This window comes from Hemicordylus capensis, chromosome 1, assembly GCF_027244095.1.
Source record: "Hemicordylus capensis ecotype Gifberg chromosome 1, rHemCap1.1.pri, whole genome shotgun sequence".
NCBI classification, from domain to species: Eukaryota; Metazoa; Chordata; class Lepidosauria; order Squamata; family Cordylidae; genus Hemicordylus; species Hemicordylus capensis.
Genome location: NC_069657.1, coordinates 426,699,228 through 426,717,747, shown reverse-complemented (window position 1 = coordinate 426,717,747; position 18,520 = coordinate 426,699,228). Strand labels below are relative to the sequence as shown.

At 40.7% G+C, this 18,520-nt stretch overlaps 1 protein-coding gene across 3 annotated transcripts in view; it reads left to right on the top strand.

Annotated features, from left to right (window-relative positions):
- LRPPRC (leucine rich pentatricopeptide repeat containing) overlaps window positions 1-18,520 on the top strand; it is a 215,170-nt gene that overhangs the window by 147,717 nt on the left and 48,933 nt on the right. For all 3 annotated transcript variants that reach the window (XM_053311868.1, XM_053311876.1, XM_053311886.1), the window contains 2 exons: window positions 4,125-4,193; window positions 8,362-8,452. In XM_053311868.1, coding sequence (XP_053167843.1) covers window positions 4,125-4,193; window positions 8,362-8,452 — 160 coding nt within the window. The remainder of the gene's footprint in view (window positions 1-4,124; window positions 4,194-8,361; window positions 8,453-18,520) is intronic.

The window sequence follows — 18,520 nt, the reverse complement described above, 5'->3', positions numbered from 1 at the left end:
ACCTATTCAGTACAAGAGGACTTAAATGTTTGGTCGGAATTAAATGTTGACTTGGTAAGTTTGGTCAAGGGATTCAAGAGATACTTGAAAATAAAGCAGCTGTCAAAATAGCTACTTTGAGTTGATAAAAACATATATCAGAAAATGTTTAGTAAAACTCTAAATGTACCTTGATTTAAGCACAGCATTGTGCTTATTACAATGCCAACTGACTTCAAGATACCAATCATCATTGGTTTTCGATGTTTTTAATCTACCATAAAAACCATAGAAATATTTCTGGGCCCTGAGATTGAGAGATTAGAGCACCCTTTCATCCAAATTGCTTTTTGTACGAATCTGTATAAAATCAACATGAAACTCAATTTTGTGGGGGAGATAAAATTATTGTAGCAAGATGTTACTTTATTTGTAGAGTATGATTTGACTTCTTTTTAATATAGATGTTCTAAAGAAATTGAGCTTCCAGGATTATTGATGTGACCTATTGAGTGCAAATTTTGCAGCAAAGGAAATGGTTGGAACAAATTATTTTACTTGAATAGATGTTACAGTGTGAGCATTTGAGTGTCAGAGATGCCAGCAGATGTATAAACTCTAATATGCAAAGTATATGCTGGTAAAATAGCACACTGCGTAAATAATATATCATTATCAAACTAGAAGAGAGATCTTGGATTTGGCAGGAGTTTGTTTCAGTTCCAATACTAGTGGCGTTTTCAGAACATTGTTTAAAGGAGTATGGGTATAGGCACACATTGTCTCCCATGCTAGTTCCAAGCCCAGCAGAGCATGAGCTGTCTAGACTCATAAAGAAGTCATGCCAAGGTGAGTGGGTTATGCTTGAGAAAATGTTGCAACCTTTGGCTTAATTAATTTCCTCTGTAATCTGAATAATAGCTTGGTGTAGTATAGAAGAAGAAAATGCTTCTTTGTCCCTGGCAAACAAGCAAGGCTGTAATAAAAAAACAAAGTCCATAAGGGTCTAATTAGATTTTGGCTGTAGGAGTGCAAGATTGTTGAGGATAGGTTAGTGACACAAGTTGGAAACGGCTGTTGATAAGATAAAAATAAAAGTTGATAAAATATGATTCCATAAAGATAAACACGTATTGATTTGTTCCTTGTTGACACTTGTTTCTGGGACTTTTTTAACAAGGTCATCTGATGTCAAGTTCTTCTTGTGTGTAAATCGTTCTGAGAAGCCTTGGCCAATCAAACAATAGTGAAAAAAAGGCATATGACCACTCCAATTTCTACACACTGTATTTCAAAAAAGTTCATTACATAATTAACTCATGTGTAGGTTGGGGGAAATCATCATAATGGAAAAGTCAACATTGTGAAGCACAGCACATTTTTAAGGTTTCTGTAGCACTCCAAGCATTTTTCATTTCTGAAAAATGTAGTATGGTTTATAAGTGAAATATTGTTAGCCAGCAGAAAAGCAAACCATATCCAATATATTTGTTGTTCATTAAAATATTAATATATTTCTTACTTTTGTTCCTCAAACAAAAATAATTACATAGAAATCTGCTGCTTGATTTATATAATTTTATTAAATTGACAAAATGTTTTTGTTTGCAGTGGGCTATAAATGCTCTCTCCCCCCTTCCCCATCACATTTAAAGTATTTTAATAGATTATAGAACAGGCTCCTCCCCCCCCCCGACAATACACTGTATTAAAGATGTCTCAATTTCATACTGGGCTCAAAGTTGAAAATTCAGTAAGATGGTTAAAGATAAGCCACAAATATGGACTATCGTGCAAGCCCTAGAGATTTAGTTAATCTGACCTAGATGTTCTTTTGATGATTGAGAATCTATATATGAAAACACTTCTCAATTTCAAAATGAAACACTAGAATATCCACAATATAACTCAGCTGTCCCTGTATTGATGGGCACAGCAATAATGTCTGAACAGAGAAAGATTTACTATATAAAGTTTTCAGCTTTTTAAAGCCATTTAGATCATTGGCATTTGGAGCAGCAATGATATTGAAATCTGGGAGTGAAATCCGTATTTGAGTTTTGCCATGCCACAAAGAGGATTATCTACAGATGCAAGTAACATACTTCTTCTCTTTTAATTTCCATGGGCATGTTGTATAAGAAGTTAATTTGTCAGTTTTCACTGGTTTTCCTTTATTATTTTTTCATAAAATTGCTTTTAAGTTGTTCAGGCTGGGGGTGGGTAGGTGGGCTAAACTGTTGCATATTAAACCAGTATGCAGTTCTCAGTGCATTATATGCAAGCCTATACATATGGTATAAAATCATGATTTGATAGTCCTACGTAAAAAGTTTGAAAATGGCATCCTAGTTTTGGCCATTTTGGCTAGCTGTGGTTACCAGGGCACATTGGGTGTATGACCACGCAAGGGCAGGAAAGAGTCCCTCTGCCTGCTTGGGGCTTTTGAATTCTGAGAGTGCTGCTAAGGGCCTGAGTGCTTTAGGAGGGAGGGCCACCAGTTGCTTTACTTCCATCCCTACTTACTTGTACTGCAGCTGACTACCATTACTGCCACTTCACCACTTTCACCTTTTTGCTTCCTATCTATCCCCACCATCATTGTGAAACCATGGGCCAGAAGTACCAACGTATTTCATCTTTTGAGCTTTTCTCTTGCAAAATTCTAATTCTTAAAGCATGATCTCAGCTTCTTGGTGGCAACACCCAGGTTGTGGAGTTCTCTTCTGATACTCTCCTGAGTTTCTTCCTGATAATCAGGATACCCTCCTCGTTATCACTGTGGTTGTGGGTTTGTTTGTTGCCTCATCAAAAATATATCTGTTACACAAATGTTTTAATCTTGATTAATTTGGATTAGTTTTGTCTCTCTCTTTTGCTCATGTTTTGTTTAAATGTTATTAGCTGCCTGAGTGCTCATGTAAGTAGAAAGACAGTCCACTAAACTGAAGACACCTCCCCCTGCATTAGAATGATGTCAAGTTATATAAAATTACTTGTATAAACCAAACAGAATAAAGATAAGATTTAGATTCAAAGGGTAGAATCCAGCGTAAATACTGTGCAAGCGGAACACTTCTGTTCACACATTGGGGGCAGAGGCAATTTTCAGCAGTCCCCCCTGCTACTCGCTGCACTCCCTTCCCCCCCTAAAAAAAACACCCCACAACTGTTCCAGAGGGTTGGGGGATCATTCCATTTAGCCAGCTCTTTGCTGTGGATGCAACTCAGTGGATAAACTCATCAAGTATTATTTGTGGAAATTTTAAAAATCTGGTTCTTTTATGATCCTCTAACTTTTCTGTAAGTTAGACATGGAGGCGGGGAAATAGTACATTTGTTTCTGGAGCATAACATTTTGGACAACAAGTAAGGAACTGAATGATTGTTGCTGCCACAAGTAAATAATTCCCTGCCTGTGGAAAATGTTCCTAAATTAGAGCTGTCACTATACTTCTATCCCACTCTTAGACCTGCTTACATAAACTTCCAGTACAGGGCTTCTGCCTTCTTGATGCCTTCTAGTAACCCAGAACTCAGATCCAGCTTCCAGCTCTCAGTAGTGACACACAATCAATTAGTGTTACTAACTCCTCCCCCTGCACTATTGCGTTACTCACTGCATGGGAGAAGTTGTTTCTGACATTCTCTTCCACCCCTTTCTACTGCTGCTCTTGAGCCCCTGGCATAGTATTCTGTCCCCTCTGTAGTTTCTGGGATGTGTCCTCGACCAGTGCCTGGTTAACAGCTCGAAGGAGAATTCACAGGCAAGAGAAACTCTAATTTTGCCTAGTTCATACCATCAGTTCTACATTATTGAGTGTTTGGGAAAGTAGGCTTCCTAAGATACAATTGAGGTTGATACTATCTTTAGCTTACGGGGACATACTCCAAAAAGACTTGAACATCTTGAACCACCAAAAATTGCTGAATAGTTATATTAACCATTTATGGATTTCCTACCAAAACAATGCAACAACAGGACAAGCCCAAACCACTTACATTCTGTGGACCCGTTCAGTTGTTGTTCTGCCACCAGGAATCTGTGCTGTAATGCTATAGCGACCTTTTTCATATGAGGAATTGTTCTGCATTTTTAAAAACAAACATGCTGAGTCACTTCTTTTGGAAATCTTGTTTTGCAGACTCCTGGCTTGAGAGCTCGACCAGGTCGGTTAGAGTGGTTTGCAACAAAGTGCATTGCAAATAATCAGGTACGTGTGTTGTAAAATTGCTTTTCTTGAATTAATAAATAAGGCAAGAAAATAATCAAAATTCAAGGAAAAACACTTCTCAGTTCCTGTGTTCTGGCCACTGACTAGCTTTTAATCAGATTGCAATTATCAGTCTGAAGCTGTAGGATGGGATATTAATTGTTATTTTATTTCTGAGATTCTTTTCAGGGTTTTGTAAATTCACTCATCTACTCGCAAGTGGCAAGTGTTTCTGCCCTTTTAGGAGCAGCCTAGATACTTCTGTTTCCTGCTGCAGAAGCCCAACAGGAAGTAGGAGAAATAACACCCCCCTCTTCTCCATGGAGACTGAGGGGCTAGACTTCTGCACAAAGAAAATAGAAAGATCCCACTCCCCCTTTCCTTCCCCAGGTTCCCCATGGAGGGAGAGAGGAATTGTTTCTCTCCCTTCGGGTTTTTGCAGCAGGAGATAGCAGCCTCCATTAGATACATTTTGCTTCCTTCAAAAAGACAACACGGGGGAAGAGTAGTTTCTTTTCTTTCCTTCTGTAGAAGTCAGCAGCTGGAGGGGCTGCTTGCACCTTCTGCTAGTTCAGTGTGAGAGCAGACATCCTTCCGTTCCTTGAGTTCTCTGCACATGCCATAGGAGAAAAGAATGGTTGGTGGCCATTACAAAGGATAGTTTGGCAAGTAAGCAGAGTCAAAACAGAGATATTCCTTTGGTCCTGATGAAGAGAAGCAGCATCAGCTTTTCTCCCCACCAGCACCCTTGACAGTATGTGCAGATCAGTTAGGAACATAGGAATAGCATTGAACCTGGCACTTCTGCATGTAAAGCAGGTGCCCTTCTGCTGAGCTACAACCCCATCCCCTTGGTGTATTGTGTACGTGTTGTGTATTGGTACAAAGGCAAAGCTGGTGCACATGTAATGTGTGTATTCGCACAGATAGAGACATGCTTTTTCAGGGGTCTTTCATATTGCATTGGTCTTATGTTATATATGAAAGACCATATGTTGCACTGGTCTTTCATATTAAGACCACTGTAACATACCTATGAAAATATGATGGCGATATATAATAGTAAGTATTTTGCTATTGTGGGTGATAATACAAGGCCAGAAAGGAAACGTTTTAGTAAGAATTTGTTATCGTCATCCTGATCAAAATGCTGAGGGGTGATCTAGAGTTGGAGAAGGAAATCAGGGAGGCGTCAAAAAGAGGCAGAGCTGTAATAATGGATGACTTCAGTTACCTTCACACAGACTTTCTCTCAGGTAACCCGGTCTCAAGCCATTTAGGGCTTTAAAGGTTAAAATCAGCACTTTGAGTTGAACCTGGAAACAGACTGGGAGCCAGTGCAACTGGTGAAGCACTGACATGTGATGATCAAAACATCCCGTCCAGTTAATAATCTTGAAGTCCTATTTTGTACCAGCTGCAGTTTCTGGACTGTTTTCAAACACATTGCAGTAATCTAAGCGAGAGGCTACCAGAGCATGAGTAACTGTGACCAAGCTACCTCTATCCAGATAAGGTCACAGTTGGCTTATCAGCCAAAGCTGAAAAAGGCGCTTCGAACTACAGGGGCCACTTGAGTCTCTAGCAATAGTGCTGGATCGATGAGCATCCCCAGACTACAAACCTGGTCCTTCAGGGGAGTGCAATGCCATCTAGAACAGGATGAACATCATTCACCCGGGCAGAGGAACCACCAACCAACAGCACTTCTGTCTTGTCAATTTATTTACCCTCATCCAGTCCACTACTGCATCCAGGCACTGATTTAGGACAGCTATCACTTCACCTGCATCTAATGAAAAAGAGAGAGACAACTGAGTGTCATCAGCATAGGTGAAAGAATGGAGCCCCAAGGCATAACTGCCAAAGGGTTGAACAGTAATCCCCCAGCACCATCTTTTGGAAATGGGCCTTGAGTTAGGAGAGGAACCATCTCCAAGCAGTGCCTCCCACACTCAAATTGGCCAGCCCATCCAAAAGGATACTATGAATGGTACTGAAAGCCCCTGAGAGGTCTAAGAGAATTAACAGGGTTGCCCTCCCCCATCTCTCTCTGCACAGGTCATCCCAAATCATTTTCTGTTCCAAAGCCGGGCCTGAAGCCTGATTGAAATGGCTCTAGATACTCATTTGGAGTACTGTGTAGAGTTCTGGTCATTGTATCTCAAAAGGGACATTAAGTACTGGAAAAGGTGCAGTAAACAGCAACCAAGTTGATCAGGGGCCTAGAGCACCTTCCTTATGAGGCAAGGCCACAACATCTGGGGCTTTTTAGTTTAGAGAAAAAGCCACTAAGGGGAGACATGATGGAAGTCTATAAAATTATGCATAGTGTGAAGAGAGTGGGGAGAGCTAAAATTTTCTTCCTTACAACACTGGATTCAGGGGTCATCCCATGATTCCCAGGAAATTTAGGATCGACAGAATAAAGTACTTTTTCACACAGTGCGTAATTAAACTGTGGAACACTCTGCCATGGGATGTGGTGATAGTCACCAGCTTGGATGGCTTTAAAGGGGACTTAGAAAAGTTCATGGAGAACAGGTCTATCAATGGCTACTAGTCTTGATTGCTGTGGACTACCTCCAGGTTGAGACTCAGGATGACTCAGTTGCAGGGGAGCAATGGCGGGAGAGAGGGCATGCTTTCACTCTTGCCTGTGAGCTTCCCAGAGGCATCAGTTGGCTACTGTGTTGCCTAACCTACTTCACAGGGTTGTGAGGATTAAAATAACCATGTACACCACTCTGAGCTCCTTGGAGGAAGAGCGGGATATAAATGTAAGAAATAAATAAATACTGTATGAAATAGAATGCTGGTCTAGATGGTTCTTGGATTTGATCCAGCAGGGCTCTTATGTTCTTATATTATGACTAGTATTTTTCAGCCCATTATAATAACGGGCGCTAGATTTCCCCCCCCCTTTATGCCTTAGTCCTCGGGGGGCCCCCCACCTGTTTAAGGGCCAAATCGTCCAAAACATTTCCCCCCGCCGATGACCGCCCGCCCTCCCAGCTGCCCGAGTCCTCCTCACCCGCCCCCCCCCCATGATTAAGGGCCAAATCGGCCCATACAATTGCCACCGCCGCCCGCCCGCCCTCCCAGCTGCCCGAGTCCTCCTCTCCCCCCCCCCACATGATTAAGGGCCAAATCGGCCCAAACAATTGCTGCCGCGGCCGCCGCCAACCACCCGCCCACCCTCCCAGCTGCCCGAGTCCTCCTCCAACCCTGGCCCGCGTCAGTTGGGCGATCTAAAACCATATTCTGAGTAGGAGAGTGGAGCTCGCAAGCAGAGCTCCTCTCTCTGCAAAGCCTCTTCCCAAACTGGCGCTTTGGGTGCAAAGGACACCTGTTGCGTCCTTTGCGTCCATAGCGCCAGTTTGGGCAGAGGTTTTGCACGGAGAGGAGCTCTGTTTGCGAGCTCCTCTCTCCTTCTCAGAATATGGTCTTTCATCGGCCGACTGATGGGGGCCTAACTGGGTGAGGAGGACTCAGGCAGCTGGGAGGGCGGGTGGGCAGTCGGCGGCGGCGGCCGCGGCAGCAATTGTTTGGGCTGATTTGGCCCTTAATCATGTGGGGGGAGCCGGGAGAGGAGGACTCGGGCAGCTGGGAGGGTGGGCGGGCGGGCAGTGGCGGCCACGGTGGGAATTGTTTGGGACGATTTGGCCAACATGGCTGCCCGTTTCTGGGTGGCCGTATCTTTTTTCTGGGCATGCAAAGCGCATGCCCAGAACTGCCGAAAAAGACACGGGCGGCACGGGATCACACTCAAGGGTTTTATTATAGAGGATTGTTGATGTAATATAAATGTCAGGAGGAAGTGCTACATAAACACAAGATTTTTAAAGTTTTGACAGTTTATTTCCAATATGTATTCTTATGAGAATGTATACTTGTTCAAATTATTACTAAGATGCTGGTCTAAAATCAGAGCATGCCATCACATTTTCTAAAGTTGTGCTCGTCTAACTCTGCTTGTTTTTTTTTTATTCCTTGATCATTCAATTTCCTGTTCATTGCTCCATGCAACTCTTTACAGTAGTGTTTGTAACCAGTGGGGAAATTGTGTAATTGCTTGTAAGTCACACTGTAATCTTTGTAGTAAAATAAACAGAGTTTCAGTACAGCTTTCTGGTATTATATGTTTGTTTCATGTTTCCTTTTAAAGGTTGAAGCCTTGGAAAACATGGTGGAACTGACACAGAAGCTATTTGAATGTGACAGAGATGAATTGTATTACTACTTGTTAAAATTATACAGTAAGTAAACATGTGGTAAGCGGTCTTCTGGTTCTTGTGGGTGGAGGAACTCTCATTGTTCAAGCTTGACTTCTCTATGTCCAGAACACCATTCCTTGAGCATCCCCAAGAAATAAATGTTAGGAAATCCAAACTCTTGACTGCTCTCACGTTTGAGAGAGACCTAGAGAAAGAATGCTTTTCAATTTGTAGCTATTATGAAAATATACCTCTTTCTGCCATTGTGGGATATTTTTATATCCCATGCACCCATGTATCTCATCCACATGGATAATCAGAAATCACATTATTCAGAACTTCAAACAATAATTTACTAAATCTTTTCTCAGCACTAACAGTTGCTCTATTTTCTCAGCAAAGATCAACCACCCCAAACTTGACAGAGAAGCTAGCATTTTTCCCCCATGACCTTGGTAGAGAAGCCAGTATTTCCAAACTTTTTAACCTAAAACATTATTTGCATAACGTTGTTGTGATGTGGTCTACACAGGCTAATCTTTGACAGTCTTCACAACTTTTGCTCCTTTTCTGGTCAATAATTGTTGGACAAAGAGCACAACACCCACTTTGGCTTGAAGCACTTCCAGCTGTGGTGGGCTGTGTAAGTTTATCATTCATAAACATCAATGTTGATTTGACAAACCAGTTTAGATGATGGGCATCTATTGCTCTTTTTATTTGTCCATCCATCAGCAGTTCTACAACTTCATTAAGAACCAGGCACTGTCTGATTTAAGGAGACTGTGTTTGCAAGTGGGGTTGTTACCCAATGAAATAAGAAGGCTGGCAGTCCACCAGATTGAAAATCAGTGTAACTGTCCACCTGTTTGTTTGACATCTGCAAGTGGTCATGTGGATTAAATGGTCCAGATTATCCGTCTCACCTTTTTATTTGTTGTAGTCAAGAATGATACATAGTTTCCTGTGCTCCCCTCTCACTGATTGATTTAGCATATCTCTAGGAAAAGCAGAATTTAGGGTTGGCCATCAAATTGTTACCAAGGAAACTAGAACAAGTGTAAACGAACTTTGGGTTTTTTTTGTTTTTTTAATTCCAATTTTATTGGTTTTAATAATAGTAATCATAACAAACATAATAGACAAAAATGGACTTCCCGCACACCTCTCTTCGCAAGACATCAGTTATAAAATTTACCCTTGCTATAATAAAAGTACAAAACATAAATTTAAACCTTAAAAAAAAAATTAATCTACCCAACCTGCATTTTTTCCCCCCTAAATTTCAAATCCTGCTGTAAGATCCATAGTAGGAAAATAATTTTTTAGGTACAACAAAAATGGTTTCCAATCTTCTTTAAAGCATTGTAAATTTTGGTCTCTTATCTGTGTTGTAAGTTTTGCCATCTCCGCATATTCCAAAGTTTTTATCAACCAATCTTCTTTTGAAGGTAGTTCATTGCTTTTCCATTTCTGTGCATAAATTATTCTAGCCGCTGTAGTAGCATACATAAAAAATGTCAAATTATTTGTAGGAATTGCTCCTTGTGTTATTCCCAGCAGGAAGGATTCTGGTTTCTTAGGAAATGTCATTTTAAATATTTTCTTTAACTCATTATATATCATATCCCAATAGGCCTTAGCCTTCCCACAGGTCCACCACATGTCAAAAAAGTACCTTCAGAATATCCACACTTCCAGCACTTATTTGAGACATTTTTATACATCAGTGCCAATTTTTTTGGTGTCAGATACCATCTATACATCATTTTATAATAATTTTCTTTTAAAGCATAACATGCAGTAAACTTTAAATCAGTTTTCCATAATTTTTCCCAGGCTGCCATTACTATATTATGCCCCACATCTTGAGCCCACTTTGTCATAACCGTTTTAACCACTTCCTCTCTTGTTTCCTCCAGAAGTAACAGTTTATACATTTTAGAAATTAATTTTTCATCATTTTCATATAATTCCTTCTCAAAACTTGAAATCTGATCTACAAATCCAACTTTACAATCTTTCTTATATATCTCATTTAACTGATAATACTGAAACCAATCTCTAACCAAATTCTGCATTTCAGTTAAACTCTTTAACTTACATTCCTTTTCCTGAAAGTATAACAAATCCCTATAGGTACCCCAATACCTTTGCATGTTTACTTCTTTACGCGATAAGGCTTCAATCGGAGATACCCACAACGGAGTTTTAGGTTCCAACCAGTTTTTATATTTTAGCCACACCCTCATTAAGCTCCTTCTCACATAATGATTCAAAAAATCTTTCTGTATTTTGCTTTTTTCATACCACAGATAAGAATGCCATCCAAATCTCCTGTCAAATCCTTCCAAATCCAGTATTCTAGGGTTTCTTAATGTTATCCATTCTTTTAACCACATCAAACAGCCTCAAAATACAACCGTAGGTCTGGCAAGGTAAGACCACCTCTCTGCTTTGCATCAGTTAAGTTCTTAAAATTGATTCTTGATCTTTTCCCTTGCCATACAAACTTAGTTAAGTCTTTCTGCCATTGCTTAAAACAAGTTAAAGTATTAATTATAGGGATAGTCTGAAAGAGAAATAACATTTTAGGTAAGACATTCATTTTCACCACTGAGATTCTTCCCATTAAAGACAAATTCATTTTAGACCATCTTTGTAAATCGATTTTCACTGTATTCTATGTTTTAACATAATTATTTGTAAACAACAAAGAATTATTGTTCGTTAGCCAGATCTCCAGATATTTAAATTTCTTCTCCAGTTTCAGTTCACTTATTTCAGAAAGTCTGTCCTTAGATTTCTGATCCATATTTTTAGTCAAAACTTTTGGCCTTGTTTATATAGAATCCGGCCAACTGTCCAAACTGTTGTATTTTTTCCAGGAGTCTTTTAATCTTGTCCATAGGATTTTCTAAAAAAAGTACAACATCATCCGCAAAGGCTCTAAACTTGTAATCCTGTTTCCCAATTTTAGGACCATATAATTTATCATCTTCCCTAATACTTCTACAGAGCACTTCTTGGACCAGTATAAAAAGCAATGGGGAAAGTGGACATCCTTGTCCCTTTTTGTATTTCACAGTTGTCTGATAATTCCCCATTTACAATAATCTTAGCATATTGTTCCGAATAAATTGTCTTAATTGCCCTAGTAAAATTGATGCCCACGCCCATTACCTCTAATAATCTCCACATAAATTGCCACGAAACATTATCAAAAGCTTTCTCAGCATCCAAAAAGATCATTGCCATCTGTTTCTCATTATGTTTTTCATAATATTCCAATACGTTCAAGACTGTTCTCACATTATCTCTCAATTGTCTCTTTGGTAAAAATCCAGCTTGATCTTCATGAATGAAGTTTCTTAAAATAACCTTCATTCTTCTTGCCAAAATGGCAGCAAACAGTTTGTAGTCATTATTTAAAAGTGAAATTGGTCTATAATTTTTGACTAATGTTAAGTCTTGATCTGGTTTTGGAATTACTACAATATTTGCATACTTCCACGAGTCTGGCATAATTCCTTTTTGCAGAATATCATTCATAGTCCATTGAAAAGGCTGTAAAATTTGATCTTTGAATGACTTGTAATACAAAATTGACAATCCATCAGGTCCTGGGGCCTTATTGGGCTTAGCTTGATTTATTGCTTCTGTTATTTCCATGATTGTTATCGGAGCGTTCATAATTTCTATTTGTTCCTTAGAAAGCTTTGGAATATTTTTAGACTTGAAAAATTGCTCCATTTTTTCCCCATCAATTATTTTACCTTTATATAATTGTGAATAATATTTTAAAAATTCAGCTCTTATTTCTTTTCCATCATGAGAGAGCCCATTTTTGGTAAGTATTTTAGATATAAAAATTTTTCCCCTCTCAGATCTAATTTTCCAGGCTAACCACTTGCCTGGTTTGTTTGCAAATTCAAATGTCCTTTGTTTAACATACTTCAAATTACATTCAAGTTCATTTGCAGCTAACATAGAAAGTTGTTGTAGTAACATCTTGATAGCTTGAGTAGTCGTCTTCTTATCTTTAGCCCATAGTAGTTCTCTTTCCTTTTTAGAAATCTGTATCAGTAATGTCTCTTTTTTCAGTCCTCTTTGCTTTTTAAAATATGCATTTTGCTGTATAAAAAAACCTCTCATGACCGCTTTACTTGCATCCCAGATTATTTTATTATCCATTCCTTGATTTAAATTCAATTCAAAATAATCCTTTAACTTCTTTTTAGCTTTCTCCACAACATCTGGTTTTTTCAAGAGGTGTTCATTCATTCTCCAACGAAATGAAGGCGTTCCTTTCTTTTTCCATATAAAGCAAATTGGATTGTGGTCTGAAAAGGTCCTGGGCAAAATATCTATTCTTTTCATACATGGTATAATAGCTTTAGATGTCCAAACCATGTCTATCCTTGAATGTGATTGATACCTTTCAGAGAAATAAGTATATTCTTTTGCATTTGAATTTTTAATTCTCCACAAATCATAAAGGTCCATGTGTTCTGCTAAATCAAAGAATACTTTAGGAAGTTTACCTTGTGAATTCCTTACCAATATATCTGATTTTCTGTCCAAAGATGTAGAGACAACACCATTAAAATCTCCCAATAAAATCAAGTTAACATTCGCTAACTCAGCCATCTTTTGATCCAAATAATTATAAAAATCCACTTTCTTTTCACTAGGGGCGTAGATTCCAATTATCACCGTTTTAATACCAGCTATTTGAACTTCCAGTGCTAGTAGCCTACCTTCTTCATCTTTGAAAATCAATTTAGGTTCAAATTGTTGTTTAACATAAAAAACTACCCCCCCCCTTTTTTTTCTTGTCTGAGGAAACAAATTCTTGTCCAAGAGCCTTGTTAACTAGAAATTTTTTATCTTGTTTTCTAATATGTGTCTCCTGCAAACACACTATGTCCAAATTTTGTTTCTTAAGAAAATGAAAGACTCTATTTCTTTTTGATTTTGAGTTTAACCCATTAATGTTCCAAGAGATAATCTCTGTTAGCCATTTTTGGTCTAATTTGAATTGGGTGTTGAGGGAGCTTGATGCTCAGAAGATAAGTTGTTTTTTTTAATTTCTGCCAGAATTCTTGCGCTTTGAGAAGCTCAGTAAATCTATTCTTCTTACCCTTATAGAAAAAAGAAACTCCCTCTGGTAATTCCCACCTAAAACGTATTCCATTGGAATTCAATGCATCTATCAAAAATTTGTAATCCTTACGTTTCCTTAGAATTCTGGCTGGTATTTCTTTCAGAATTTTTATCTGCTGGGTTTCAATAGTAAGAGCTGTAGCAAAATGAGCCTGAACAATTCTCTCAGTAATTGCTTTTGAAGTAAATTGGACCAAACAGTCTTTAATTAATTTATTCTTTGTAGCAAAATCTGAGTTTAAACGAAAAGCTATCTCAATCTGTGGCTCCATCTCTTCAACTGAAATTCCCAAAAGTAATGCAAGCTCCTCTCCAAGCAATTTTTTGATATTTTGGCCAGCTCTTTCTGGAATGCCTCTGAACCTTAAAAACCTCTCTTTTTGTCTAAGTTCGAACAATGCCATTTGATCCAATAATTTCTCCTTGTCATCCTTCAGCAACCCCACTTCACTCTCCAAAGTATCAACCCTTGTTTTGAATTCTTTATTATCTTGTGCTAATTTCTTAACTGTTTCTTCAATATTTGATGTCCTATCATTTAATGTCTGTGTATCTTGTTTAATTTGTTGGATATCAGAAGTAACTTGTTGTAAAGCATTAGCGTTTGACTGGAGTATTTGTTTAATCTCTGACAGCATTTGGTCCATATTTGCAGACGTTTTAACTTCCCCTGCACCTGGACTTGGAAGGGAAAGTTTCCTAGACTGCGGATAAGTCTGACTTTGGTGTGGTTTTTTTTTTTTTTTTTGCATTTTCTTTCTTTCTTTCTTATTCTTTTCTCTTCCTTCCCCTTTCTCGGAGGAGGGAGAAAGGAGTAGAGTGCTTTCACAGCAGGGTTTAATGTCCTTGATCTCAAAAGGGAAAGTAAAAGCCTGTAGTTATTTTCCAAACATAAACAGTTCTGTACCGCAACTCCTGTATCTTATCACTGGCAGTTCAATTTTCTCACAGTGGTGTGAAACGCCTTTCTTTGCTGTGATTGGCTAACTTAATAATAGACAGCTTCAGTGGCAAACAGGAAGTCTCTTCTTGCCTTAGCTTTTCCAACAGTAATAGAAAAATTAGAAAGAAAAGTAATTTCCACTAATAAGATCTTTTTCCAAATTCTGTAAGCTTTTAAATATCGATTGAACTCTTAGCAGGAAGATTGGATTCCTCTGAACTTTGAATGTACCCTGAACTACAGGCACTGGGGTAATAAGTTTTTTAAAATCATTAAAATGTGATTGCAGGAATTTGTGTCCCAGTATAAAACCTGTCTGTAGCTGGTGTACAAAGTTACCCCACACACATTTTTCATCCACAGAGACCAAACCATTTAGGGTAACATAACGTTGCTTCCTAGTTTAGCTAGGGTTATTTGCTCCTGTGCTTGCAACATTAAAGTGGAATAGGGAGATGCAATATGGATAGCAAGTGCCATTTAAGTGGAATATACCGAGAAAATTTTACAGCTGGGATTTTAGGTTCTATGGCCTGCACCCAAACTGGGAAGTTGCATGTGTTGGACACTTCTGCATGTGCACACAGAGGGAAGGAGTGATATTGGTGATCTCCCCTTCCCTCTGCAGCCACCTGTACCTCCTGAAAATATGCCAGTGGGTTGACATATTTTCAAGAGATATAGAGCTGCAGGGGGTATCACTGAAAATCTCCCATACTCCATGCACATGCAGAAGCATTGCCCGGATCTAGGCCAGTATTTTGCTGGTTAAAATGTGAGTGTGTTAATTGAGGTGAGCATAGAGTTATTCATGTGAAATCACATACTTCTTCAGCCACATAGATGTTGTGTGGAACTTCTCCAGCCCTGTAGTAGGGGGATTTATTGTGCATGGGGTGGGATAAGGTGGGGCAGAGCTGAATTAGGACTCAGGAGCCTATGCCGCACAGGAATATGCTGGACTAGATACATCACAAACCAGGAGCATCACACTTGACAGATGTTACGCTGTCTTGCCAGAATGGGAAACAGGGCACAATTGGGTAGCTGCCTTAGACAGACCATTGGTTCTTCTAGCCCAATATTGTCTACACTGACTGGCAACAGCTGTTCTGCATGCAACCCCAGACACTGCCCAATGTTGAACCTGGGACCTTCTGCATGCAAAGCAGATAATCTGTCACTGAACTGCAGCCCCATTACTGTAGTCTGGAGAGAGAGAGAGAGAGAGTGCGCTTTGTGTCTCCAGTTCCTAAATGATCTCCAAGTTATAAAAAGGAGGATAGACTGGCACCCAGTAAAAGTTAAAGCACATCTCAGCAGTCTCAGTTAATTAGTGTTTGTCACACTATGTAGGACTACCTAGCAACCTAGGTCAGTTGCTAGTTAACAGGACCAGAAGCTGGCCCTGTTTGAAACAGTTTGAAAGCAGCTGTTGAGAAAACAAGGCTCAGACCAGGGGAGGCAGCAAACCTTTGTTTTCATTCCTAATGAAGACAGCAAGCAAGCAAGCAAGCTTATGTATGTAAGTAAATCAACAAAACAACGGGGAAAGGATAAGCTAAAGTTTGTTAGATCTAGTCTTTTCAAGGGTTTGAGTTCTGGATGGGTAGAGGCTTGTTTTTGACAAGGGTAGTTTGGGTGGGGGATTAGCTGCAGGTGAGTCTCACAGCTTGTGAGAGTGGCCACATGTTTAAGGCGGGACAGTTTGAAAGCAGCACTTACGAAAACAAGGATCAGACCAGGGGAACTTTGCTCCCCGGAATTTTGCGAACAGGAGATTGCAAACAGATATTGAAGGAGTTTAGTGGGGAAGTGTGCTGGGAGGCATACAAGTGATCCCTGTGTATCACAAAGGAGATACTCAGCATGAGGAGAAGGTGAGTACTACCCTACTTTTGTAACTTTCTTGGAAGACAGAGCTTAAAACCTTTACTTAGCTGACAACTTCAGCTAAGACCTAGCTTTCAAGTAAACAAGCTCTATATATTCTAAATAGCCAAGAAAACCAGTTATGAAGGTAGAATACGAGCAGGGGAGGGGGTGCTTGCCAGTGCATTGCACAGAGTGTTGCATCTATGACTATCTGCCTGAGGGTGAGAAGTCGTGGTGCAAAGAGCTCCTGGTGCTTAAAATCAAAAAGGTTGCAGAGTGCCTTTGAAAATGATGCCTGGGGGGATTGCCATCAGGAACTGGGTGGTATCTGGTTCAGCAAGCAAAATCTCCTAATGTGTGAGGGAGCAAATGTTTCAGATAAAGCAGAAGAGGACAGAGTAGAACCAAGGGTAGAGCAGATGGAAACACATGACAGATGGCCAGAAAGGTCAAAGTAAGGTAGACTGCACATACCAATGCCAGATAAAAGACTTGGCGTATAGGTGTTTATATACCAACTAGTGTTTTGAAGCCCGTTAAAATAACGGGCACTAGTAGGGGAGAGTTCCTCCCCCATGCCCCACTTCCTCATGCTCTTCCCCCTCCCCCCTGCCGCACTTTAGGGAGCTTTGTCTGGTTTGGGGGGGGTGCTTGTGTGTTACTTTGTGTGGTAAATAACGGGTGCTAGTACCTTGTTTGTTTGTTGTTGTTGTTGTTTTCTTTATTCCTTCTCCCTCTCTCGCCCTCCTTGCCTTATTTGTTTTTTTGTTTGCCGGGCGGAGAGTTCCGCTGCCGCCGCCGCCCAGAGTTCTCCCCAGTTCCCGCTTTGCTGCGTGCTCGTCGCTGTGGGCGGCGGGTGGAGAGTTCAGCCGCCGTTGCAGTGGGCGGCCGGGCGGAGAGTTCTGCTGCCGCCGCCCAGAGTTCTCCCCGGTTCCTGTTTTGCCACTTCCCGCCATTGCCGTCTCTGCTCTCCCGGTCTCTCCACAGGCCCGTCTTTTAACTCTTTACTTTTCTCCCCGCCGGGTTTTTTTTTTTTGTTCCCCGCTGCTCTCCCGGTTCCCCCGCTGCTGCCACAGCCCTCCCGGTTCCCCCGCTGCTGCCACAGCCCTCCCGGTTCCCCCGCTGCTGCCACAGCCCTCCCGGTTCCCCCGCTCCCGCCTCAGCCCTCCCGGTTCCCCCGCTGCTGCCTCTGTCCTCCCGGTCCCCCTGCTGTTGCTCAACATGGCCGCCCGTGTCTGGACGGCCGTATCTTTCTCGGCCGTTCTGGGCATGCGTTCCGCGCATGCCCAGAACAGCTGAGAAAGACACGGGCCGGGAAAGGACACGGGATCACGCTCAAGGCTTTTATTATAGAGGATGCCAGAAGCCTCCGAGCCAAGATGGGTTAGCTGGAGTGCTTGGTTGCTAATGAAAATATAGTACATAGGTCCAAACTCTACAGAAAGGTCGGAGAGGGAGGATTGAGGGTGGAGTAGCACTGTATATTAAAGAAGGGATAGAATCCAACATGCTAGAAAACCTAGGAGGACCGGAGGCCTCCACAGAATCATTATGGGTGACAATACAAGGACTGAAAGAAATGTGTTACTAATAGGGACATGCTATCAGCCTCCAGGTCAAAATGCTGAGAATGAACTGGAGTTGGAGAAGCAAATCAGAGAGATGTCAGAGAGAGAAAGAGCTGTAATAATGGGTGACTTCATTTACCCTCATAGAGACTGGGTAAATTCACGTGCAGGTATTGACAGGCCAGATTTCTAGGCATGCAAGAAGGCAATCTTGGTCTTAATCCTGAGTGGTGCCCAGGCCCTGGTGTGAGATGTCAGAGTTGCAGAACCATTGGGGAATAGTTTGATCCAATTCAGCTTATATGCTAGTGGAACACTGCCAGGGAAGTCCAACACAGATGCACTGGACTTCAGAAGAGGAAACCTCTCAAAAATTAGGGGACTGATAAAAAGGAAGCTAAAAGGGGAAGTCAGGAGGGTCAAATCACATGGGGTCTGAGCTGTTAGTGACTGGCCAGGAGAGAGATCTTGGGATCATGGTGGGCACTTGATTGAAAGTATTAACTTAGTGCTTGGCAGCTGTGAAAGGCAAACTCCATTCTAGGGATCATTAAAAAG